Source organism: Topomyia yanbarensis, chromosome 3, assembly GCF_030247195.1.
Source record: "Topomyia yanbarensis strain Yona2022 chromosome 3, ASM3024719v1, whole genome shotgun sequence".
NCBI classification, from domain to species: Eukaryota; Metazoa; Arthropoda; class Insecta; order Diptera; family Culicidae; genus Topomyia; species Topomyia yanbarensis.
Window position 1 is genome coordinate 324,434,778 of NC_080672.1, and position 26,553 is coordinate 324,461,330.

The 26,553-nt window shown below is 39.1% G+C and overlaps 1 protein-coding gene across 2 annotated transcripts in view; it reads left to right on the forward strand.

Annotated features, from left to right (window-relative positions):
- Nucleotides 1-26,553, forward strand: part of LOC131690776 (tight junction-associated protein 1) — a 151,020-nt gene that overhangs the window by 78,528 nt on the left and 45,939 nt on the right. For both annotated transcript variants that reach the window (XM_058976776.1, XM_058976777.1), the window contains exon 5: nucleotides 24,650-25,746. In XM_058976776.1, the coding sequence (XP_058832759.1) occupies nucleotides 24,650-25,746 (1,097 nt within the window). The remainder of the gene's footprint in view (nucleotides 1-24,649; nucleotides 25,747-26,553) is intronic.

Below are 26,553 nucleotides of genomic sequence, written 5' to 3' on the forward strand. Positions count from 1 at the left end.
GGGTGAAATCGATTTACCCTAAGGGGCCATACACAAATGACGTAGCTTTTTCGGCGATTTTTGACCCCTCCCTCCCCCTCGTAGCATTTGGTCACAAAATTCTAACCTCCCCCTCATAAATAACGTAGCATTTACCTACGCCCGCCCCCTCGTCCCGTGCAAAGCGGCCGGGGGTAAAAAAATTACATATGTTTTTTCAATTATTTGAAATACATGTTTGACTATCAACATTTTCATTAAAAAGGCAAATTGCGTTCAAAATAAGCCCATTCAATAACAAATATAGTGTTAATAACATACGTCTCCCAACCTTTGAACGGAACGGATCGTTATATTTCACAGTGGTGCTCGGTGTGTAAATTTTAGTGAGTCAAGGTCATCCTTTGTTCGTTCGTTAGCAGCCGTTCTGCTGGTGCCGACAGTAAATCCAGTACATTGTTTTCGCTGGTGCGGAACAATCGACGTTGTTTGCAGATAAGTTTTGCTTTATTTTTTTTTCGTCGTTTGCTTTCTTTCCTTTTCCCTACTTTTACTCTACCTTGCAATCAAATAATAAGACACATTCCCGTTTATATAACGCTCTGCCCTCGTGCTTAAATGGCCGAGGGCGAAATACCATCTGATGTAATCATGGAAGTCCCTGATCCCCCTAATACTCGCATTGCTCCCCGTATAAAGCAGTACCCAGAAGGTTCCTCTGGGCCATGGGTGGTATATTTTCGGACCGGAGAGAAACCGGTTAATATATTAAAACTTTCTCGAGATCTGACTGCTAATTACCCGGCCGTAACTCAGATAACACGTGTTCGGGCAAACAAGATACGTGTTCTAGTGAGTGATCTCGGCCAGGCAAACGCGATTGCTTGCTGTGAGCGCTTTACGCGGGAATTTAAAGCGTACGTGCCTTGTGTGGCCTGTGAAATCGATGGGGTAGTGTCCGAACCGGGCCTGAAATGCGAAGAACTGTTGGAGCACGGGGTTGGCTGCTTTAAGGACCCCTCTCTTGAACAGATTAAGATCTTAGAATGCAAACAATTGTATACCGCAAACACCGAGGGAGGTAAGACTACCTACTCTCTATCAGGCTCGCTTCGGGTGACATTCGCCGGGTCCTCTCTTCCCAACTACATCCTCCTTGACAAGGTTCGCCTACCAGTTCGCCTGTTCGTACCGCGGGTCATGAACTGCAGCAATTGCAAGCAGTTGGGCCACACAGCCACATATTGTGGAAATAAGAAACGATGCGGCAAATGCGAAGTAGAGCATGAGGATGACTCTTGCGACAAAGAAACTGAAAAGTGTATTTGCTGCGGGGGCCCTTCACATGCTCTTAAATCATGTCCTGCGTACAAGCAGCGCGGGGATAAAATTAAGCGCTCCCTTAAGGAACGCTCAAGGCGTTCTTATGCAGAAATGCTAAAGAATGCTTCGCCATCTGTCCTGTCCGAAAATCCCTATGCTGGTTTGGCTAACGTTGAGCAAGAATCTGACGACCCACGAGAGGGAACATCTTTGGTTAACCCAGGGGAATCCAGGAAAAGGAGAAATCCAGCCTCCCCTACATTGCCTCGTAAGGGTGCCAAGGTGTCGTCCACTCAGAGTGCGCCATCTACAACCAATAAATCCACCGGAAGTGATGCACAAAAGCCGAAGCAATTTGCTCCAGGACTTGGAAATATTAATTCTAACAAGGAGTACCCACCACTTCCAGGGACATCCAAAACCCCAAGTGTCCCCTTTTTTCAAACAGATACTCAGTCCAGTAGCGGACTAATGAAATTTTCTGACATAGTGGACTTAATTTTCACAGCTTTCAATGTTACTGATCCTCTTAAAAGCCTTCTGATACGTTTTCTCCCTATAGTGCAAACATTTTTGAAGCAGTTGACTACTAAATGGCCCCTCCTTGCAGCGATCGTATCCTTCGATGGCTAAGTCATCGAACGAGGTCACCGATTCGATCACTGTTCTACAGTGGAACAGCAGAAGTATCCTCCCGAAAATCGATTCCTTTAAATTTTTACTAAATAGTTTAAAATGTGATGCTTTCGCATTATGTGAAACTTGGTTAACTTCCGATATAAATCTCAACTTCCACGACTTTAATATAATTCGTCTGGATCGAGAAAACCCCTATGGAGGAGTACTTTTGGGGATCAAAAAGTGCTATTCTTTCAACCGAATTAACCTCCCTTCGACACCAGGCATTGAAATTGTCGCTTGTCAAGTTTTAATCAAAGGTAAAGACCTTTGCATTGCTTCCATCTACATTCCTCCTAGAGCCTCGGTAGGGCACCGAACGCTTTGTAATATCACGGAATCCTTACCGGCACCGCGGCTAGTTCTGGGAGACTTTAACTCGCACGGTACGGTATGGGGCTGTCTTCATGATGATAATAGATCAACATTAATCCAAGATCTTTGCGATAATTTCAACATGACCATCTTAAACACGGGAGAAATGACGCGGATTCCTACACCACCAGCACGCGCAAGCGCGTTGGATTTATCGCTATGCTCGACATCGCTACAGTTAGATTGCATGTGGAAGGTGATCCCTGATCCCCACGGTAGCGATCATTTGCCTATCGTGATTTCAATTGCTAACGGTTCAAGACCATCGGAAACAATCAATGTATCGTATGACCTCACACGAAACATTGATTGGAAGAGTTACGCGACCGCGATATCCGTTAAAATCGAATCCACTCAAGAACTTCCTCCGGAGGAAGAGTACAGGTTTTTGGCTGGCTTGATTCTCGACAGTGCGAATCAAGCTCAGACTAAACCAGTACCCAGCGCGAATACCTATAGACGGTCTCCCACCCTGTGGTGGGATAAAGAGTGCTCAGAGCTGTACGCGGAAAAGTCCACTGCATATAAGGCCTTCCGGGAAGACGGGTTACCCGCTAGCTATCAACAGTACGCGTCGTTAGAAAGGCGAATGAAGAGTCTAATGAAAGCCAAAAAACGCAGTTATTGGCGCCGGTTCGTCGACGGGTTAACGAGAGAAACAGCGATGAGCACTCTTTGGGGTACGGCTCGACGTATGCGTAATCATAATAGTACCAACGAGAACGTGGAATATTCAAACCGTTGGATATTCGCTTTCGCCAAGAAGATCTGTCCGGACTCTGTCCCGGTACAGAAAACGTACCACGCCGCGTCTTCTCACGATACCGCGAACGAAACACCGTTTTCGATGGTGGAGTTCTCACTTGCTCTCTTATCGTGCAACAATAACGCCCCAGGGTTAGACAGAATCAAATTCAACTTGCTGAAGAATCTGCCTGACACTGCAAAAAGGCGCTTGTTGAATTTATTTAACAAGTTTCTTGAGGGTAACATTGTCCCTTATGAATGGAGGCAAGTGAAGGTCATCGCCATCCAAAAACCAGGAAAACCAGCCTCCGACCACAACTCGTATCGGCCGATTGCAATGCTGTCCTGTATTCGGAAGTTGTTCGAGAAAATGATCATGTTTCGCCTCGACAATTGGGTTGAAGCAAATGGCTTACTGTCAGATACACAATTTGGCTTCCGCAAAGGCAAAGGGACGAACGATTGCCTTGCGTTGCTTTCTACAGAAATCCAAATGGCCTATGCTAACAAAGAGCAGATGGCATCAGTCTTCTTGGATATTAAGGGGGCTTTTGACTCAGTTTCTATCAACATTCTGTCAGAGAAGCTGCACCAGCATGGTCTTTCACCAATTTTAAATAACTTTTTGCTAAACCTGTTGTCTGAAAAGTACATGCACTTTTCGCATGGCGATTTAACAACATCGCGATTTAGCTACATGGGTCTTCCCCAGGGCTCATGTCTAAGTCCCCTGCTCTACAATTTTTACGTGAATGACATTGACGATTGTCTTGCCAATTCATGCACGCTAAGGCAACTTGCAGACGACGGGGTGGTCTCTGTTACAGGGCCCAAAGCTGCCGACTTGCAAGGACCATTACAAAATACCTTGGACAATTTGTCTGCTTGGGCTCTTCAGCTGGGTATTGAGTTCTCCACGGAGAAAACTGAGTTGGTTGTTTTTTCTAGGAAGCGTGAGCCGGCGCAACTCCAGCTTTTATTAATGGGTGCAACGATCAACCAGGTTTTCACATTTAAATATCTCGGGGTCTGGTTCGACTCTAAAGGTACCTGGGGATGTCACATTAGGTATCTGAAACAGAAATGCCAACAAAGGATCAATTTTCTCCGAACAATAACTGGAACATGGTGGGGTGCTCACCCAGGAGACCTGATCAGGTTATACCAAACAACGATATTGTCGGTGATGGAGTACGGGTGTTTCTGTTTCCGATCCGCTGCGAACATACACTTCATCAAACTGGAGAGAATCCAGTATCGTTGCTTGCGCATTGCCTTGGGTTGCATGCACTCGACCCATACGATGAGTCTCGAAGTGCTGGCGGGCGTTCTTCCGCTAAAAAATCGATTTTGGGAACTCTCATATCGATTGCTCATCCGATGCGACATTCTGAACCCGTTGGTAATTGAAAACTTCGAGAGGCTCGTCGAGCTTAATTCTCAAACCCGTTTTATGTCCTTGTACTTCGACTACATGGCACAGAGCATCAATCCTTCTTCGTACAATCCCAACCGTGTCCGTTTCCTAGATACTTCTGATTCTACTGTATTCTTCGACACATCCATGAAGGAAGAGATTCGTGGAATCCCGGACCATATACGCCCGCAGGTGATCCCCAATATATTTTATAATAAATTCCGAGAAGTCGACTGCGACAAAATGTTTTACACTGACGGATCAAATCTCGATGGGTCCACTGGCTTCGGTATCTTCAACAATACTATCACCGCTTCATTCAAGCTCAATGATCCCGCTTCAGTTTACGTCGCAGAGTTAGCTGCAATTCAGTACACCCTTGGGATCATCGACACTCTGCCCACAGATCACTACTTCATCATTTCGGACAGCCTCAGCTCTATCGAGGCTCTTCGTGCGGTGAAGCCTAAAAAGCAATTACCGTATTTTCTGGGGAAGATACAGGAGTCCTTGTGTACGTTATCTGAAAAATCTTATCAGATTACCTTTGTTTGGGTCCCCTCTCATTGTTCTATCCCGGGCAATGAAAAGGCCGACTCATTAGCAAAGGTGGGCGCATTAAATGGTGACATATACGAAAGACCAATCTGCTTCAACGAATTTTTTAGTATTTGTCGTCAGAGGACGCTCAATAGTTGGCAAACCTCGTGGAGCAATGGGGAACTTGGACGATGGCTACATTCGATTATCCCAAAGGTATCAACGAAGCCTTGGTTCGGGGGGATGGATGTGGGTCGGGATTTTATTCGTGTAATGTCCCGACTTATGTCCAATCACTACACCATGGATGCGCATTTGCGGCGTATTGGGCTTGCGGAGAGTAGTCTGTGCGCTTGTGACGAGGGCTATCACGACATCGAACACGTTGTCTGGGTGTGCGCCGGGTATTGTGACGCCAGGTCTCAGTTAAAGGAATCCCTTCGGGCCCGAGGTAGACCACCCAATGTACCAGTCCGAGATATGCTGGCAACTCGTGATTTCCCCTATATGTCCCTTATTTATACCTTCATAAAAACGATAAATATCCCAATTTAGCCCCTCTCTTTTATTTCTCGTTTTTAGAGTTTCCTCCTGCCTTGTGGAACCGATCAGCTCCAGAGTGCCACTATGTAACCGCCATCGCCCTTACCACTACGCCTGCATAGAAGGAAACTGAAGCGAGAGCGACTCGAGGTCCGATGACTTTTGAAGGATTCCCCGCGGGTCCGAAGAATACCATCCGCCAATCCGGTACTCGACGACTTACTAGACTGAGGCGCAAATTTGATACGCTGATCACCCTCCCCCCCCCCCCCCCCGCCGTTCGAGCGAAAGTTGCAAGTTTTGCTCTTCTTTCCCTGTCTCTCCCCTGTCCTTGATACAACTGCTGCTACACTGATGCGGAAATAAGCCACCCTTTGAATATCTTGACCAAGCATAAGTTTTAGTTAAAAAATTCAAATTAGTATTCTGTATTCCTAGTTTTAAGATAGCTATAATTTTTACTCTTTATTGAAACTCTTGTCCTCCATCTTGTAAATAGAATTGAATCCCTAGTTTTAAGATTTCTGTGAAATTTCTCATAAATATTTGTTCCCCCTTTTGTGTACTAAACTATATTGTTAGTTTTAAGATAACCGTAAAATATTTCGTAAAATACTATTACTCCCCCTCTTGTATATCAAAGTGAATCCCTTGTTTTAAATTTTTTCATAAAAAAATCTTTTGGCCCTCTTTTGTATATTGAATCTTATTTCTAGTCTTAAGATAGCTGTAAACTTTCTTTTCCTTTGTAAAAAAAAATATTTCAACATTGTAACCTCCTAGTTTTAAGATATCCAAAATGTAAAAACAAAAGCATTTGGCACCGCCAAGCTAACGCATTTGTGCCTATCAAATAAACGAAATGAATAAAAAAAAAAATAGTGTTAATAATTTTTTTTAATTTTATATGGCAAGGGGAGCATGAAGAGAAGTTCTCTCAGTTCACAATCCTGCAGCCGACGATTCTAAGAAGCATACGTTCATCTTAATTAAATTACTAAATTTTGTTTGGTTGAATCCGAAGTGAAAATTTAATTCAGCTACCAAACTAAGTCTGCTAGCTGGCAACATTAGCTAACCAATGTAGCAAGTTAAATCCGCATACAAAATCTTTTCGTATTTTTGCGAACTTGTAATTCCAATAAACGTAAAATTTACCTCATGAAAAACCAAGTAACTTGTTTAAGTTTAAATTTATTTCTCTTGGGAATGGAGGATCATTAAGTTGTTTTCTCCAAACAATGGGTTTTAAACTTAATGCTACGTCGCACAACTTCTGACCCTACCCTCCCCCTCGTCACACTTCGTCACAAATTTGGTATACCCTCCCTACCCCCCAAAATGCTACGTCATTTATGCATGGCCCCTAACCCCTCCCTCAAAGAGCTCAAAGTTTGTATGGGATATTTGGTCAAAATGAATGGGGAAACATTCACAGTTCACAAAATTGCCGCTAGAGGTTGCTTTAAGGATCCAATCAGGGATCTGGGAAGGAATTAAGTTTTTGATTAAATGCCGAACAAGTTTGTCGAAAACTGCAAGACAATCTAATCAACCGTTAAAGAGCTATTAACGTTTGAATTTGACTACTGCTGCTTAACATTCGCAAAGGGCGTACTCCGCTTATCTCATGATGATAAACCACGCGTAAGAGTAGGGAAAAGGTAGAAAAAAAACCTCAAAAGTCTCTGAAACGAGTTCAGTTTTACTTTTAAAGTTTCAGGATTTCCCCACTTGGTGGCGGTAGTGAACCAAGCAATTTGAAGGGAATTCTTCGATCTGTACAACGGTAAGAGATAGTGCAGTTTGATAGGAAGTTGTAGAGTGCTAAAAAAAACTATCTTCTCATTTCAAAATTGCAAATTTCAGCCAAATGCTGGCTAAGCGTACTTGCCAGCTTCGTTCGGTTCCACTTTGAGTTCAGCGGTTCCAGTTTGAGGCCAGTACGCCATACCGACGTCTCATGCTGCATGTCCGTAGTACATTATATTCCAGAGCGTTGGGCTGAGCATGAAGCCCTAAGGTACTCCCGCCGTGACCCTAATCGACCTCTGCCCCATGTTCGTTTCGTAGAGCAGTACTTCGTTCTGGAAGTAACTTTTCAGAACATTGCACAGATAGTCCGGAACCCGCATTCTGTGTAGCGCTACGGCGATAGCCCCCCAGCTAGCACTGTCGTTTCCACGGCGCAGTAGCGATTACTCCTTCTCTTTTGCGTCAATGCTTTCACCGCACTCGTGATGGCATCCACCGTCGATATCCCTTTGCAGAACCCGAACTACCTCTGCGATAATCCGTTCTCATTTTCAGCGTAGGGCGTCGCTGGTTTTGGCAGCAACACCAGCTTCTGAATCTTCTATCTATTCGGGAAGTAGCCATCGTCCAGGCATTTCTGTAGGAGTTTCCTGAACGTGTCCGGAAACACCAGGATCTCACTCTTCAGTGTCATATTGGGTATACCATCCGGTCCGGGAGCTTTCTTCCCCTTCAGCCCTTTTGCCACTATAAGGGGCTCGTCGCTGGAAACTCGATTGTCACCAGCATTTACACCGGCTGCATCAACGTACGGTGTAGGCGGCCATGCGGTTGGGTCGTGCTTCGGGAAAAGACCCTCCATGATAATTTTTAGTTTGTCAGCGTACATTTCGACTGGCGTCATTGGACTCTTAATCCTGATCATAACACGGTAAGCATTGCCCCAGTGGTTTGCGTCTACTTATCTGCACAGCAGTTTACTTGTAGCTGATCTTGCGTTTGAAAGCGGCCCGGGGCGCCTAGAATGTTACCTTGCACTCTTCTCTTACTGTCTCAGATCTCTCTGAACGCGTCTTCTGGATATTTGACAGGCAGCCCGAAGGATGTTGAGCCTTTCGTTCCACCAGTACGCCGGACGTATACAGTTCTTCGATCTTATTTTTCTAGGCATTGTTACATCACATGCCCTCGCTCATAAGCATTTGGAATTACAGTGAGGCTGTCAGGACGAAGTGCTTCCACAAAACGTCACTGTCGAAGTTCCTTAGTTTCCACTTCCACTCGCCAGTCCTCACTATCCGCATTACAGTACAATTCAGTCGACCAACGGTGTAGTGGATCGTTTGGTGGTCACTACGTGGGTATTGCTCACTAACTCGCCAATTCATGTTATCCGTCAGCGAAGGACTGCAGAATGTTATGTCGATGATGGATTCCCGACCGTCTTTACGAAATATGCTAGCGAAACCTTCGTTGCCCCGTCTTACATTCCGCTTCGCCAAGATTTCCAGCAAACTGTAACCTGTTGTGTTGGTCAGCCTGCTACCCCACTCCACTGCTCAAGGGTTAAAATTTCCTCCTATAATAACCAGCGTTCGTCCGACTAACGAGTCGGTTAGTACGTCCAGCATCCGATTGTGCTGCTCAGATTGCAAGTAGGGGTTTACCCACTACTCGGGTTCTTGATTGCCCGGTGGACCCTTATTTCCAGGGCGGCCTAGGTGCTTCTACAGAATTTCGGATTTTCGTTTCACAACAAAAAAGATAAACAAACAAAATAAATTAATAAGTTTACCATGTTTATTTTCTCCTAATTCCCTCCACTGCTGGTGTTGAGCTGCTGCTGCTGGGCGGAAAGGTGGGTGATCTCGTCCGACCGGCTGGGACTACAACTGCCAAGTACTCTCGGAATTGCGTTGGCTGCTCCGGCAGCGGTCCTTTGCGTTTAGGTAGGGAGCTGAGCTTGGCTCCTTTGTTGGAACCTCCCTACACACAGAAAAAAAATCTTGGTAAAAGTAAGAGTGATCCGCTCTTAGCAAAAAACAACCAACGCCTACTATTAGGTTGAAAGTGAAACTTTTAAATTAATCAAGAATAATTATCAAAATAAAAGTTTTTCTTTTAAGCTAATGAAGAATAGTAATGAAAATAAAATTTTTATTGTCAAACTAAGAGCATGCGTTGGTTGTTTTTTGCTATGAGTGAAAACTCTTATTTTTACCAATATTTTTTTCTGTGTAGCGACGTTGGCAAATTATCGCTGAATCGACTTGCTCGCCGCAAGCGATCCCGGAAGTCACCGCAGTGCACTTCCCAGGGCGAACCTTTGCCCGCCCTGCTTCGTTCTCCTTGGCGATTAACTGTGGAGGAGAGCTAGGCTCGTTCGACTGATCCTCCACAGTGAGAACGGTCGGTGTTTTGACTCCTTCTCTTTTAGCCGGGAAGCGAGAGCACTCCTTAGCGATTAGCTATTCCCTTATGGCGAATCAACACCGTACTTACGTGTGCCCGAACCACGGGCCGGCACTTTCGACGGTATAACTTGCAGTCGCACGCGCGCGCTCTGCTTCACTGCCACTAGTGGCGGGAAACTGTCCCGAAAAAGATCGATTATTTGGGCGTCTGTCCACCACCGTGGTTCGTCACTCACTGTCTCGAAAAACTTGATGGCCGCCTTCCTCACGGACAAAACAAAACGTTCAACACCAAAACAACCGCACCGCCGCATAGCTGTCATCACCTATGCGCAGCATAGCCAGTGCACTTATTTCAGCAGTAGGAGAGCCCTATGTTAACTATGTACAATTGTCAAACAAAAATTACTACACCTATCTGCACAAACAAAACCGTTCACAAACGCGAAACTATATAAAAATTTATAAATTTAACGTGAGCGGTACAAAACAGCGGTGAGCATAACATTACGTAAACAACATACTCTACGGAGTGTATACGCAAAAAATGGTATATTTCCACCCAGTGCTAAATTGTTACCCAGACGGGTTACAAGTTGTCCATCGTATGAGAGCATAACAGCTACAGACAAGGAAATCGCCCATCACTTGGATTGCTGCCATCCATGTATCACAGACAAACAGACGTAACACGAGATGAATTTTCATCGCCCACAGAAAAAACGGTAGATTTAAATTATGAAAAAGACGCTATTTCACCGAAGCAATTTTGGCACATAGCCATAATGCGTCACTTCGTTACCGTTACCGCAAAAATGAAGGAAAAGAAAGGTGGGAACATTCGTCACTTTTGAGTGCATTAGTTTTATACATGTCAAATTAACCATAACATCCGCGACCCATAACATAAATATACATAAAAATCCGAACGAGCATCCCGATTCTTTGGCACACGACGAAAAGAGAGAAAAGGCCGAACTTCACCATGGATCTTCCGATTCGAACACTTAGGGACACTTTTTTATCTCGAAGCTACCGATAAAAATAATTATGACTGAACCGAATCAAAACCTCTGGCCACAGAAAAGCCCACTACATTATTTGTTTATGTTTTTCGCCTTCATATTCGTTTGTTTTATCGAAGAAAAATGACAACAGTGCTTACACACCAAATTTTTTTCGCCGAATGCCAGCAAAATTTTGATAAATTTTCATCAGCTGAATGTTTCAGCAATACAAGATTCCGAAAAATCAGTAATTTGAATTGAACCTATTTGACAGATTAGTTTTGTTGAAAATTCAGTAATTCAAATTGTCAAATTGACAGCGCAACTGCCGGATTCTCAGTATTCCGTGCTGGATTGCTGTAAATCCGGTAATTGCGCTGTCAATTTGACAATTTGAATTACTGAATTTTCAGCAAACCGAATCTGTCAAACAGGTTCAATTCAAATTGCCGATTTTTCGGCATCCTGCATTGCTGAAACTTCCACCTGATGAAAATTCAGCAAGATTTTACTGAAATCGACAACCAAATATTGGTGTGTATACTTAGAACAATGTGACCGCCTGTACTGTCTTGCTTGAAAACATTACTGCCATTTTTATTTTATGCGAACCAAAACAAACACAATGGCCCAGAAATGGGAAATGTATTCCTGTCGAAGCGTCCAAGGCAAGAATTGTTCAAAATCATCTCATAGTTTCCTGCACAATGTCGATCGGTGAGCACATTGGATACATTTTAGGATCTTGCCAATTTAACTGGTTCGGTGTAACGAATCTACCCGGATGTATGCAGTAGATTCGAGTTTATCGGTCCCCGGAACTGATGGAGAATTTCAACGTTGGTGGGGTGTAGGAGCTACGAAAACTGATTATACACTCAGACCATCTATCTTCTTTCTTTCTTTTCTATATATATATATATATATATATATATATATATATATATATATATATATATATATATATATATATATATATATATATATATATATATATATATATATATATATATATATATATATATATATATATATATATATATATATATATATATATATATATATATATATATATATATATATATATATATATATATATATATATATATATATATATATATATATATATATATATATATATATATATATATATATATATATAGAAAAAAAATAGCCACTAAATCTTGCGCATGCTGAAAACGTTACTGACAATATCAATCAAAATTCGGGTGTAGCAAAATGCTGAAAGAATGCAACACTGTTATATAGGACGAATTCACGATGACCCATAAAAGGAACTAATCGAATATTTGGTGGCATGGTCGGCGAACTTCGTCAAATTTTTTCCGGTAGTCGACACCTACTGATGAAATCAGTTCTTGCTTAAGAGGGTAGGATTATTGATGAAAAAAATATCATGCTCAAAAAAAATTGGCGATACCGAGAGTGTTAGTCTATTCAGATATTTTCTATTTAACATTTAAGCAATATTTTCCTTATTATTCATCGCAAAATATTGAAAATTGGGTGTGTTAAAGTGAATCTTCAGGAGACACCTCGAATAAATGCGGTGTACAGCATAACTCTAAATCTACTGAACCAAATTGTTTGAAATTTTGCACAGTTCTCTTTCATATCATAACATCATTAAAGATCATAAATTTGTTCACAAAAATAAGTTTTATGATTTTTTTAGCGAAAATTGCATTTTTAGCTGCAGAATGATATGAAAAATTCAAATATCAAGAAAAAATAAAAGCTTCGATCAATATCTAGGGATATGTAGAACCTTGAAAACGATTGGTCCAAAATATTTTGATTTATGATGTACACCACAAAGCAAGTTTTCAACGAGATTCCTCCAGAGATCCTCTGTCACTGGCTCAATTTTCAGTATTCTGCTATGATATTTGAAGAAATATTGTTAAATTGTGCAGTGATTATATGGAGAGTGAATAAATATACCAACACTCTCTGTGTCACCAATATATTTTTTTAAATGTGCCATTTTTATGAATTAACTTTACCCACGTCCACCAACACTCCGTTATGTCTTCGTATCATTGGAAATATGTTTCGAAAACAGAACTTTTCACTATATGTGCATACTTTTATTGAATGATTCTTATAGTCACCTTCGCAGGTTAATTAGCCAAAAAAAAATTAGATATATGGATTGGGAAAATGTTAATCGATGCAACAATAACTTGCACCACATTTCCACATGATTTTGTAAAATATTACAATCTGTTGAAGAATTAATCGATTGCGTATATTAACTTCAATTTCATACACTACTCCATCCAAAATAAAATCGATGGTAATTCTGTTACGCACATAAATTTATGGATTATAGTGTTGAATTATTTAATTCAGTCAATCCACCATGCTTTCAGGAGTATTGATTTTATACGTAACCTACCCAGCGCAGGTCTCCGTCAGACGAAGGTTTTTTATATTTAATCGAAAGAATAAAATTGTTTCTACGAATTTTTGCGATTAAGGAAGTTGCTTAAGGTGTAAATTGATCAAAAAATATTCGAAAATTGACAATAACTTTGTTGTTTCGAGAGTTACGGATTCATCGTTGTTATAAAAAATGTGTATTTTATCGCTTTTAACAACTATGTACAAGATACTTTTAATAATAAAAAGTAATCGTAAAAAGTTATATTCGAAAAACTGTTTTTAAGGGGTCTATCCCAAGCAAATCTACATATCTTGCTACTGTTACTATATAGAGCTTTAGTATCTTCAGTAAACATTTTCACAATGCTATTTTCTAGAACTTTACTCAATTCAATTCATTATATCAAAAGATGCATTTATATCCAGAAACTTCTTCGAGAAAATCCATTCTCCAAAACCAATGGTTCAGGAGTTATTGAATTTTGATCGTGAAAACGTCGTTTTGCAACACTGTGCACCGCATGTGTTGCAATTGAAACTGTGTGCCTTTTATATTAGTTACAGCGCAACATCGACCCACCACAACTGTGCTTTGGTTGAAAAATTTCATTCAAGCGACCATTGTAACTAGAAAATATAAAGGAGCAGATGTACTGCTACCTCGAATTCGAATGATATCAAGGGATTTCAAACGATTGTGTGTAGGAAAACAGAGAAATTAATTTAATTGTGCCACAGATGGTCAAACTAAGAACATTGTCTATCCGCGAGAAAAAATATTTGTTATTTTTAGTATTTTTAAAATATTTCGTTTAGTCCTGATGGGTGTAGCGAAGCGCACCGGGTTACAGCTAGTATTCAATATAGATATATTTAATGATCAGTCGCAACCCAACAAAAGATAAAACATCAAGTTGTGGGATTATTATGAATGATAATAGCGACATATTTAGGTTGCGTCAGGATACAGTTCCGTAGAAGACCAATGCATCGAGCATACTTTACGTTCAAGATAAAAGCAAAGATTTCATTGAAAGGGAAAGTAGTGTTCGTGTGCAGAATCATTGCGGCGAACCATCAGTTTAGAATTCTATAAAATTAAATTCTTCCATAGCCCACATGTTGAGTTTTCACTTACGGCAAACTATGAAGTCGTGGATGCAAATTGATCCTGATATTGGCAAGGACATTTTAGAGGTTGCGTCTCCGCGATCTTGATCCAATGATGACCTCGATAACACAGCCAACTCTTTAAAAATAGGCTACATAGCCTTGAAAGTAAACGCCAGCCTGAAAAATTCCAAAAGATCGTCGGCAAAGAAGAGTAAATAGATACAAAAATCATTCATACGAACAATTAACGACAAGAATTGATTGCATCACACGAAAAGAAAAACATTTTTGGCTTGCCTAATTTTCCTGAAATTGCTTCCTGAAATTATACTCACAGGTTCGCTGCTACTGCTCCTGATTGGTTGAGCTCTTGATCAATATATTGGACGTAAACAATTGCGACGTATTTTGCTGTCTAATGATGGAATTTTACATGTTTTGACATGTGAAATAAAATATTGTGTCTCTTTCGATGTAGAACACGGTTGAATGGAGATAGATAATTGTGAACAAACCGCATTTTTACATGATCTTTAATGTAAAGTAAAGTGAATTGTGACGCTCCTTTTAAGTGTATCTTGCGAGATGTAAATATTTCTAAGTGTGTGCGTTCTCCCTAGCTCCTTCAACTTGGGATCTTCTCTTACCCTTTTGAAGATCTCAGCGTACGTCACACCGTTGTTTGCTTTGACGACTAGAGCGTCTCCCTTATACTCCTCCTCGCTAGCTCACCTTTACAGAACGGTTTTGTCATACTTGCTCCATTAAATTTTTTAAATTTTTGTTGTTTTTGTCTTCTTTCATGCTTATAGGGTCTAACTCCAAGCCGCCATCTACGCCTGTAATAAGTAGTCGTCTCTATATGGTCGCACGGTTACCTTTGCGAGCAGTGAGGTCGCACGCAAGGGTTGACGCGGTCCTTCATGGGGTACCACGTTCAGTGCCGAATCGGCGCTAGCCAGGAACGTTCAATTAAGCCTACTTCTACCGATTAAGGTGCCGGGTTTTGAACGTACCAAAGTATTATTGGGACGGGGGCCAGCCGGTACCATTAGCTCTCTCGCCGTTTCGGGGAAGTGTCACCCATCCTTACTAGGGTAGTGGAATGGTGTGACCGTCGGTCCGTGGATAAATTTCGATGAAATCCTTATTCACATACGTGTTCTGCCGCCGGTATACCAGTATGCCATAACTAGTAAAGGACAAAATATTCCAGCAAATCAAAAATCGAATAACAAGCACACAGCATGGCTTTTATAAAGGCCGCTCAACAACATCAAACCTTTTAGAATTTGTAACATTCACTATAAATGCAATGGACAATGGCAACCATGTGGAAACTCTCTACAGAGACTTTAGTAAATCATTCGACCGTATTGACATACCTTTACTACTCTTCAAACTGCAAAAATATGGCATGGAAAATAAACTCTTCAAATGGCTCCAATCATATTTAACGAAACGCGAACAAACAGTTCGCTTTCAAAATATACTTTCTGAACCAATTCGTGTCACCTCTGGCATACCCCAGGGTTCCCACTTAGGCCCTCTTTTTTATTTTGTACGTAAATGACATAACCTTTATACTCAAATATCTAAAAATGCTTATATATGCAGACGACATGAAACTTTTCATGGAAATAAGAAATGTCAAAGACGCTGAAGTATTCCAAAACGAAATCAACCTATTCCACACATGGTGTAGCAAAAGTCTACTCCAACTTAACGTAAAGAAATGTAACACAATAACATTCAGCAGAAAAACTTCAAATATTCCAATAGAAATACACTTAGGAAACAAAGTAGTAGAAAAATGCAAACTTGTTCGTGACTTAGGCGTAATCTTGGACTCCAAGCTCACATTTGTGGAACACTACAATACAATAATAAATAAAGCAAATAGTATGCTGGGCTTTATTAAACGCTTCAGCTATAATTTTGAAGACCCCTACACAATTAAATCATTACACAATACATATGTCAGGCCAATTTTGGAATATTGCAGCGTAGTATGGAACCCATACACTGTCCTGTACGCTACGAATCAGTCCAAAAACAATTTCTTTTGTACGTGCTTCGTAAACTAAATTGGACGACATTTCCTCTTTTATCGTATAAAGCACGTTGTATGCTCATTAACATATAAACACTCAAAGAACGCCGCGAATTTGCCATACCTATCCGTCAACTAAGAACTCGTAATTTATTCCAAGAATAATCTTTTAGGACAAACTATGCTAAAAATAGCCCCATCAATAGAATGATGCGTCATTATAATGAAAATTGTGCAATAATCATCCTTTCCATGTCCAGAAAACAAATTAAATTTGAACTTAATCGTAGAAATAATGTATAGTATATAAGCAAATATTGTAATACTATTCTATGTAGTCTACATATGCTTGACGAAAATAAATAAATTAGGATCATACTGCTATCGCTCCTAATGTGCCTAAATCCTTAGCGGAAGCGGCACCGACTCGCTTCGACGGAGCTGTTTTCGGATTTATACGGCTTTTTATAGAGGATTAGCAGAGCCTAGCATTGCCTTGCCCCACCATATCCTTGCAATACTGTCCATTCTGCAAATATCCTCATGTTTCTACTGCCGCTATATGTGTGTATGTGTGTATGTATGTGACCAACCTTCGATTACGCGAAGATGATCGAATAGATTTCATAAAGCATAGTCTCAAATGAAAGTTACAACGTTCTTGCTATTGAATTACATTTATTTCCGACTTCTGGTTCCGGAGTTACAGGTACATCAGCATGTTATTTAAAAAATGCAACGCTTCATGAAATGCGTTCTAATTTGCTTGGATTTATAGCTTCACTAATGTCCAATCAAATCCCCACCTTCGGCGAAACGGAAAACTTAGAAAACGTGATTATGAATTGAATTCACATCTGCTTCTTGGAAATATCTTACTCGATTATTACAGACCCAAATGAAAGCTACAGCATCCATATTGACTGTTATTGAATTTCATGGTAATTGGAGCTCTGGTTCCCGTTCTACGGGTTGAAGTATGCGCCCCATGTGAAATTCCCATATAAGCTGGTGTAAAGGTAGTTCCGATATTAAATTCACACCTGTTTTTCATAAATTTCTGACTCGATTCTCACAATCTTAGTCTTAAATGAAAGATATAGCACTCATAATGATTGCTACAGAATTTCATTTGAATCAAAGTTATCTAGAAAAGAATCCGATCACACGTGATATTCCTATATATTTTTTCGTCTTTCTCTAAAAATCTAAAATTGCTTTGAACTAAGATGCATTTTCTGATACTTAAGTAGGGGTGTAACTAGGTGGTCCGGATGAGGGTTGCGCCCTCCCACTCACATTACAAGCTAATTTCGTCATCCCCTCCCTTCTAACACTACCCCTCTCCGACCCCTTTCAACTCCTTTCTCACATACTCACCCCGTTTACCAAAATAAGCTAGGGAGAAATGTTGGCAATTACATATATTCCCCTCACATTCTCTCTCACCCGCCCACCCCCACTCATTCACCATTATACCTTACACCCTCACCCCCGCATATAAAAGTTAATTAGTATGAAGACAAAATTTAACTAACGCTGATTGAGCTAAATAACTATTCTACTTTTTTGTTGCAAGTGTTTCAGCCCCTACACGTAGCTCATCAGCTTCGTGACAGTCGAGCGCTGATACAGGATGTTTGGTTCATGGTTAAGAACCTCACGAAGGGTACTTGACTTCATATTTGGAGAGAAAAATCATTCTACACATATCATCAAACCTCAACCGTTTCAAAATTACTGAACTATTTGTGTTATAACCTTATTTGTCTTAAAATATCTCTAACTCAAAAACTAAACTTTGTATTTTAAATCTTTTAGATCTATTGGAAAGGTGAGAAAATTTTCCATTGAGTGATGCCCTCACATGTTTCAGCTTTTTTTACAAGCTAAGAATTTCCGAAGTAACTGAACAAACGATAAATCTATCACAAATTCTCGGCAGCCGGCTGCCCAGAGCAATAAACATATGATAACAATTCCGAGAGTTGCACAGATCGTATCACTTCAAGGTGAATCCAGATTTGTGTAATTTTTAGCCTATCACACTAACAAAAACTCCTTCCCGGGCAAACGTGGAGATGCTGAGGTATACACGGTCTCCATAACAACGTTTGTCACACTAACATTCCTATCCTTCCCCGATGACTGTAAGGATGTGGCCGGTACCGTTATTGGCATTCCAAAGCATAGAATTCTCGAAACTTGCACATTGAGGGTGGATAGCTACTCCCAGGCTCCATTCGTTGATCCTCTGTGCAATTTCGCTTGTTCTGGTCAATCACGGAGTAGCGACTACGAATTGTACGGTCATCATGCTCATGCTCATGCTCATGCTCACGTTTCTCGAAAAACTCTGTAGTTAACATCATCTGAAATGATGGTAATTCAGTTTGTTAGTCTGGAAAGCTACATAATTCGTATCATGTTAAAAAACTTCTCTTTTCTTATTTTAGTGTGTTTGGGTTATTAAACATCGATATATTTATTTTTTCACTAATACTACTCTAATTGAAAAAGTATGGCACTTTTTTTTCTTTTCATGCGAAAGCCAGAAAAATTTAACTGAGAAAATATATTATTACCTTTCAGTTCAGTGTTTTAGCTTTTCGAAACAAAAACAGTTTCATGAATTCCAGAAATATTATTCAGGAACTTGGTCATCATTTTCGAAAATTATTCATTTCTCAAAATCGTGATTTTTTGATGAATCTATTAACACTCCTCCAACCATGCCAGTTTTACTTACACGAACAACCAGGGCTCAAAAAAGTCGGTACGGAATTTTCAAATCGCTATATCTCAGCAGTCGCTTGACCAATTTGGACAATTTTGGTATCAATGGATTTTTTGGACTCCTTGGATTACTTTAATACACCGGATTCTGTTTTTGCACGCACTTTTTTTGCACGGATTTTTTTTTGCACGACTTTTTTTGCACGGTTTAGCAAAATAACACGATTTTTATGTATAAAATACCTATTTCGATATACCAGTTTAATGATTTGATCATCCCGTGGAAAAAAAACCGTGTAAAAAAAATCCGTGCTATTTCGAGAATCCGTGTAAAAAAAATCCGTGTTATTTCGAGAAACCGTGCAAAAAAAATCCGTGTTATTTCAAGAAACCGTGTAAAAAAAATTCGTGTTATTTCGAGAAACCGTGTAAAAAAAATCCGTGTTATTTTGAGAAACCGTGCAAAAAAAAATCGTGTTATTTCGAGAAACCGTGCAAAAAAAATATTTTTTTTAATAGGCATTTAGTAACGGCAGCTGAAAATAAATGGCATTGGATATTTGCAATACAAATGGGGATGATCTGCCAATGTGTAAAAATCGCGTATTTTTCAATTTTAGGAAAAGAGTTGTTAATCAAAATTCAAGTTATGGTAGTTGAAAATCAATAATGTTGGGCTATGGTTTGTATAGGATTGTATGCTTTTTAGATATCATCAAATAATATTCCGGTTCATATATCACATCGCATTGGCAATGGAGCAATTGGTATTTGGCCAAGTTCCCCCGGGTAGTGCCACTACACAATGTATATTAATTTTGCTTGTTCAGTTTGATAAGCTAGAAACTGATAGCGGAGATTTTAATATGCAGGGATACGCAATACGTATTGTTTGGTCTGAGTAGATAACGACTGATGTTTCTTTTTATCAACCAATCAGTGATCTCTGATTAAATAGAGCTTTCAAAGAGTTAGGAACAGGCACAAGTCTATTTTTTTACTGAGATGGGACAAGTTGGTGCTGGACCTGTGGCCTTCGTCTGGTATGATCCATTCTCGTTGGTACGGATATGTTCATGACTGGTTTGTGGATGAGTGTCCTACTTACAAGTGATTGATCACTTCGCTTGGGTGGAAATATATGTGACTTCAGCTAGCTGTCGAGCTTGGATATGTTAGCTGGTTCCAAGAAGATATGCAGGACTGGCACCTACGAGAATGTTGATTGTTTTACTCGAGCTTTGGTTCTTGGAAATAACAAATTGCTTCCTCGGTGTGATATGCTCGAGTTGAATGCTCAGTGGTTGAAATGTGTTTGGAGGATTGGTGGTCTCCGAGAGCAGATGCGAATAACTCTGAAGTATCCAATAAAGGGAGATCTGTGGAACTGAAAAATATTGTCACTACTCTAGCATATTTTCCTAATGTATTGTACATCATAACAACTACCAATATCGACTATTTAGAACAGAGATTTTCAAATTCTGTTATAAGATCGAGAAGAAATATAGCACAGTTGTAGTGAATAAAGTATTTGCGAATAAGGGCCAATACTGCTGGCATCTTTTATCATATTTATTAATAGTCGATTGATCCGCTTCAGACCTAGGAGACGAAAGAAAAGAATAGAAACAAAGGCGGTTCTAATTCTAAATTGGTTTAGTATAGATATAGACGACTCAAACGCACTGGCAGGAGAATATTTTTTAGAAGTAGACAAATTAGAGGACATCACACTTTTTGAGACACACATGCACAAAACTTTATCGTCCTCCTGAAGATCGGTGTTTAATTGGCAGATAGTCGCAATTTCGTACGATTTTGAAAAGTTTGCCTCGCGGGACGGACCGATATCCACCATGGCATAGGTTGCAGTCGTTAAAAAAACTAGATTCGCTAAGTGGAAAATAACAAATTTTTCAACTTTTCAGGAAAGAATTTTTAATCAAACATTGCAAAATGGCAAATGTCAACATTGCAAAATGGCAAATGCTGCCTCTTTCCAGGAAAGAGTATTTAATTAAGTAAAAGCCAATCAATAGGCCGCTGAAAATTGACAATTTCTGACATTTCAATTGCGCAAGAGTCTTTGCATCAAAATGATTTTTTTACTTTTCATGAAAATTCTTTTAATGAGAAAATAACCATTTACATGAAAAAATCGCAAAAAAATACAATTTTGATATTGTTGTCCCAGAATCGAACAATGTTTCTTACCAAACTGTATATGACCGCATACTGTTCGAAAGGTCTAGTTTTCTTCGTTCAAAAAATGTTACAAAACCGAAAATCGGCTGAAAATGACAACGTAGCTAATTTTGTTGTGGCAAAGGTCCCAAAAAATGTTTTTTTGCTTCAAATTTTCGTGTGTACATTACTTTGTATCGCATTTGTTATACTAGTTCATTTTAAAAGTTTAAAATCACTGTAGCACAGTGTAATCTACAAAAAGTTAACAAACTCTAAATAGTTGAAACATTTTACCATTTTAACTATTTCTTTTCGAAGGACAATAACTTCTTTTAACGAATAAAAAAACTTACATTTTTCTAAAAAATGTAAACCTCCTCGAAAAATTAAAAAACTTCTACTGGGCACATTGACAGCCCCCTTGTGCATTTAAAATGTCCAACAGTATTCATTGTTAAATACCATAAGAAAATAGCTGTTAATTAAAAAAAAAATTCAGATTTTTTTACACGGTTTCTCAAAATAGCACGGATTTTTTTTACACGGTTTCTCAAAATAACGCGGATTTTTTTTGCACAGTTTTTCAAAATAACACGGATTTTTTTTGCACGGTTTCTCAAAATAGCACGGATTTTTTTGCACGATTTCTCACAATAACACGGATTTTTTTTGCACGGTTTCTCGAAATAGCACGGATTTTTTTTGCACGGTTTCTCGAAATAGCACGGATTTTTTTTACACGGTTTCTCGAAATAACACGGATTTTTTTTACACGGTTTTTTTTGCACGGAACGCATCCCCCGTGCAAAAAAAGAATTTGGTGTAGTTTGAATTTAGATTTGACCACAACTGATCTTTTTACGACAATAAAAGTCGGAGCAAGTACTACAAAAAAATGGAAATTTCCAATATTTGTGAAGAACTTAAAATCTAGCACGATGACCTACGCATATTATTACGTTAAATTCTTTGGATTGATGCAAGTAACCAAGTAGATTGTTCATAACTTCTTATGAAAGGAACTACAATATCTTCACAAAATTGCATACAATACAAAAAATGACAATTTTCGCAAATATTTCAAATTTCATAGAGATGACCCGCATATATTATACTATCAAAATGTTCGTATATATGTGAGTGACAATTTTCAAGAGCATTGTTCATAGTTTTTAATTCAATGAACTACAATATCTTCACAAAATCACATATCTTACCGAACATTTCTTTATTTTCCATTGTAACTTTAAATTTTCACAATGAATATCTCATTTCATTATATCAAAATGTTCGTATTTATGTGTTAGACGTGTTTTCAGAACATTATTCATAGTTTTAAAATCACTGAACTACAATATCTTCACAAAATCACGTATTCCATAGAACATTTCTTTATTTTCCATTGTAACATGAAATTTTTAAAATGAATGTCGCATTTTATGATACTAAAATATTCTCATTTACGAAACAGAAAGGTTTCTAGAACGTTATTTTCTGTTTTAAATTCAAAATGTATAACAATATCTCCACAAAATCACGTATTTTACAGAACATTTCTTTATTTTCCATTGTAACTTGAAATTTTCACAATGATGTTTTATGTTGCTAAAATATTCGCATTTACGAAATAGACAAGTTTCTAGAACATTGTTTATAGTTTTTAATTCAATGAACTACAAAATCTTCAGAAAATCACGTATTTTAAGGGACCTTTGTTTATTTTCCTTTGTAACTTTAAATTTTCACAATGAATATCGCATATTATAACGCTAAAATATTGGCATTTACGAAATAGACAAGTTTCAAGAACATTGTTTATAGTTTTTAATTCAATGAAGTACAATATCTTCACAAAATCACGTATCTTACCGAACATTTCTTTATTTTCCATTGTAACTTTAAATTTTCACAATGAATATCGCATTTTATGATGCTAAAATATTCTCATGTATTAAGTAGACAAGTTTCTGAAAACACGTCTAACACATAAATGCGAACATTTTGATATAATGAAATGAGATATTCATTGTGAAAATTTAAAGTTACAATGGAAAATAAAGAAATGTTCGGTAAGATACGTGATATTGTAGTTCATTGAATTAAAACCTATGAACAATGTTCTCGAAACTTGTCTACTTAATACATGAGAATATTTTAGCATCATAAAATGACATATCCAATGTGGAAATTTCGAGTTACAATGGAAAATAAAGAAACGTTCTGTAAAATACGTGATTTTGTGAAGATATTGTAGTTCATTGAATTAAAAACCATAAACAATGTTCTTGAAACTTGTCTATTTCGTAAATGCCAATATTTTAGCGTTATAAAATGCGATATTCATTGTGAAAATTTAAAGTTACAATGGAAAATTAACAAATGTTCTGTAAAATACGCGATTTTGTGAAGATATTGTAGTTCATTGAATTTAAAACTATAAACAATGTTCCAAAAACTTGTCTATTTCGTAAATGCAAATATTTTAGCATCATAAAATGCGATATTCATTGTGAAAATTTCATGTTTCAATGGAAAATAAAAAAATGATCTATGGAATATGTGATTTTGTGAAGATATTGTAGTTCAGTGATTTTAAAACTATGAATAATGTTCTGAAAACACGTCTAACACATAAATGCGAACATTTTGATATAATTAAATGCGATATTCATTGTGAAAAATTAAAGTTACAATGGAAAATAAAGAAATGTTCGGTAAAATACGTGATTTTGGGGAGATTTTATAGTTTATTGAATTCAAACTATTTCAAAGTAATTTTAAGAGTCCAAAAAATCCATTGATACCAAAAATTCCAAATTGGTCAAGCGACTGCTGAGATAGAGCGATTTGAAAATACCGTACCGAGTGTTAAAAAATTTCAGTGCCCATTACATTACTCAAAAACTAGATTAATTAATTTTTTGATCGTCCTTTAGATTTATATTTCTACTGTACACAGTACACAGTACACAGAAGTAATATCGAAACAGAATTTCATTTTATAACGCAAGAGTCACGTAACTTACGTAACATTGAAATCAGAATATTTCCCATAGCAATGGTGTTAATATTATAGGTATGTATTTCGAATAACACAAAAATGTCATTTCAGCAACCAAATTCACTTTAACTACTAAGCAATGCACGTTCAGCAACTAATTATTCAGCATGCAAAAAGACTACTCGCTTACTCAATCCTAACACAAAACACCGAATCACAATTATGATATTAATCTAATCGATCTTTTTCCTCTTCTCATTTTCCCACTATTCAAAAACATGTTTCTGTGGTTAAAACAACATGGTCCTACCACACGCTATTCGGAATCACATTTTCTCCGATGTCACTCCATCTAATGAATGCCAACAGATGCCAACCAGTCGCCGACTAAGGATGGTGGAGGTGTTGGAGGAGGAGGAGGAGGAGGACTACCAGGACTTGTTGGAAAACTTCAATCGCAGCAGGACACCCTGTCGCTGGGTAATATAAACAGCAGCGACAGCTTGCTCGGTTCCGGTAGAGGCACTCGCGGCGATCACAATGTCGTGTCTCCCTCGGTGATGGCAAAGTTTCTCGAAGATGAACTGAAATCCAGTGAAGCTTTGCTAAACTCCCCGGTGAAACACTGCGACACATGCATCTGTACCAGGAGTACGTCCTTGACCAGTGGTGCGCTGATTCTGGCCGATCTGCTCGGGGATGGACAAAAGTACTATAGTGTTGGTACACAGACCGTCATCAAAGGGGAGACTCATAATTCGCTTTGCTTAAGGTGCAACAATAATCTCAACTCGCCGTCCCATAACAATAGTCCGTACATTATGAAGCTTATCAAGTCCAGCGACAGTGTCATATCGGAAACTAAAAGTAGCGTTTCGGATTTCCTCACGACACCGGATAAAACATCGCCCAACGGGTGCAGCAGTGGACCAGTGCCCCTTCAGCCCACCAAAAAAGACGATTTGATGGTTAATCCGATTCTTGGTCACCATCGGTTAAGCGATAGAACTAATGCCTATAACAGCACGTCACCAAACTCGGATCCACCGGCCTCATCCTCCGTCCTAGGGTTGGCAAAGAGCAATACCATGTCCACCGGGAGTAGCACCGGAAAGCACCCGCTCGGCGGCCAGGGTAAGAAACAGTTGGACGTGTCGAAAAGTAAGATTCAAAATTCGGTGGCCTCTGCGGCGATTGGAAACAAGTACGCTAGCGATTCGCCATCGTATATCATCAAGGATACGGATCAGATGAGTGGAAGCCACACTTTGCAAACACCGAAGTCTGGTGCTGGCGGAGCGGAAACCACCAACGGACTGAGTAAAATTGCGGGCGGTGGGAGAGGTAGTGGCTTGTACCATGCTGTTGGTAGCACCAATAGCTTGTGGAGCAGAACAAGCAGCCGGGAGCGGGATGGTGCGAAGATTTTCGAGAATTTCAATAGGAATCTCATTAAGACTATCAAGGTAGGTGGAGTGTTTTGGAGCTTAGCATGTCATTCAATGTGTTGTTCGTAGGGTGTGGCTAAATCGGTTGAAGATCCTTCTGATGTTTGAGGAGCAAATTGGCTCATTGCTTCATTATGTATTTTCACCCTCGATAGCAATCTTATTTGCAGCTTTAGAGATCGTCATAAGTGTACGGATATACACACTAGATATTTCTTGGTGTAAAAGTTTTCTAAAAGACGTAACTGCCCTCTGATTGTCAGCATTTGTATGGGGAACTTATAATACATAAATATAATACATATATGTATACACGAAAACTATAAGCACTTTTTGAGCGATGTTGCAATCTTGTGGCATCTAAACATATCTACAAACTTAGCGTAATCCACGGGTGTTATAATTTTTAGGATCTTTTAGGGAACAGTGGAGATAAAACGATTCAAGTTAGCGTTGCGGCTAATTTTGAAGCTTGGGGCACGCCGCAACTTTTTTAAACTTGGTCATATGTGCTAGCTGTTAACTTTCCGATAGTTGCATTATCATCTACATTTAGGCGACCGACTGGAGCTGTAAAACGATTTCACCTAAAATTAATTCAGTACACTGCTTATCTACAGGTAGGGTTCGTCGCGGTGCGGATATGGGCGGTAAATGGATAGTCCGCACCGCAACCGCAAAAAAATAATAAAACTGCACCGCTTACCGCAACCGCATTGCATCATGTATTTTAAAAATTGTGCTGAAAAATTATTCATTTGTTTTGTATAGCCATATATAGTAAAATGTTATTCTTATTTACACGAAAATTATCTTTGACGGACT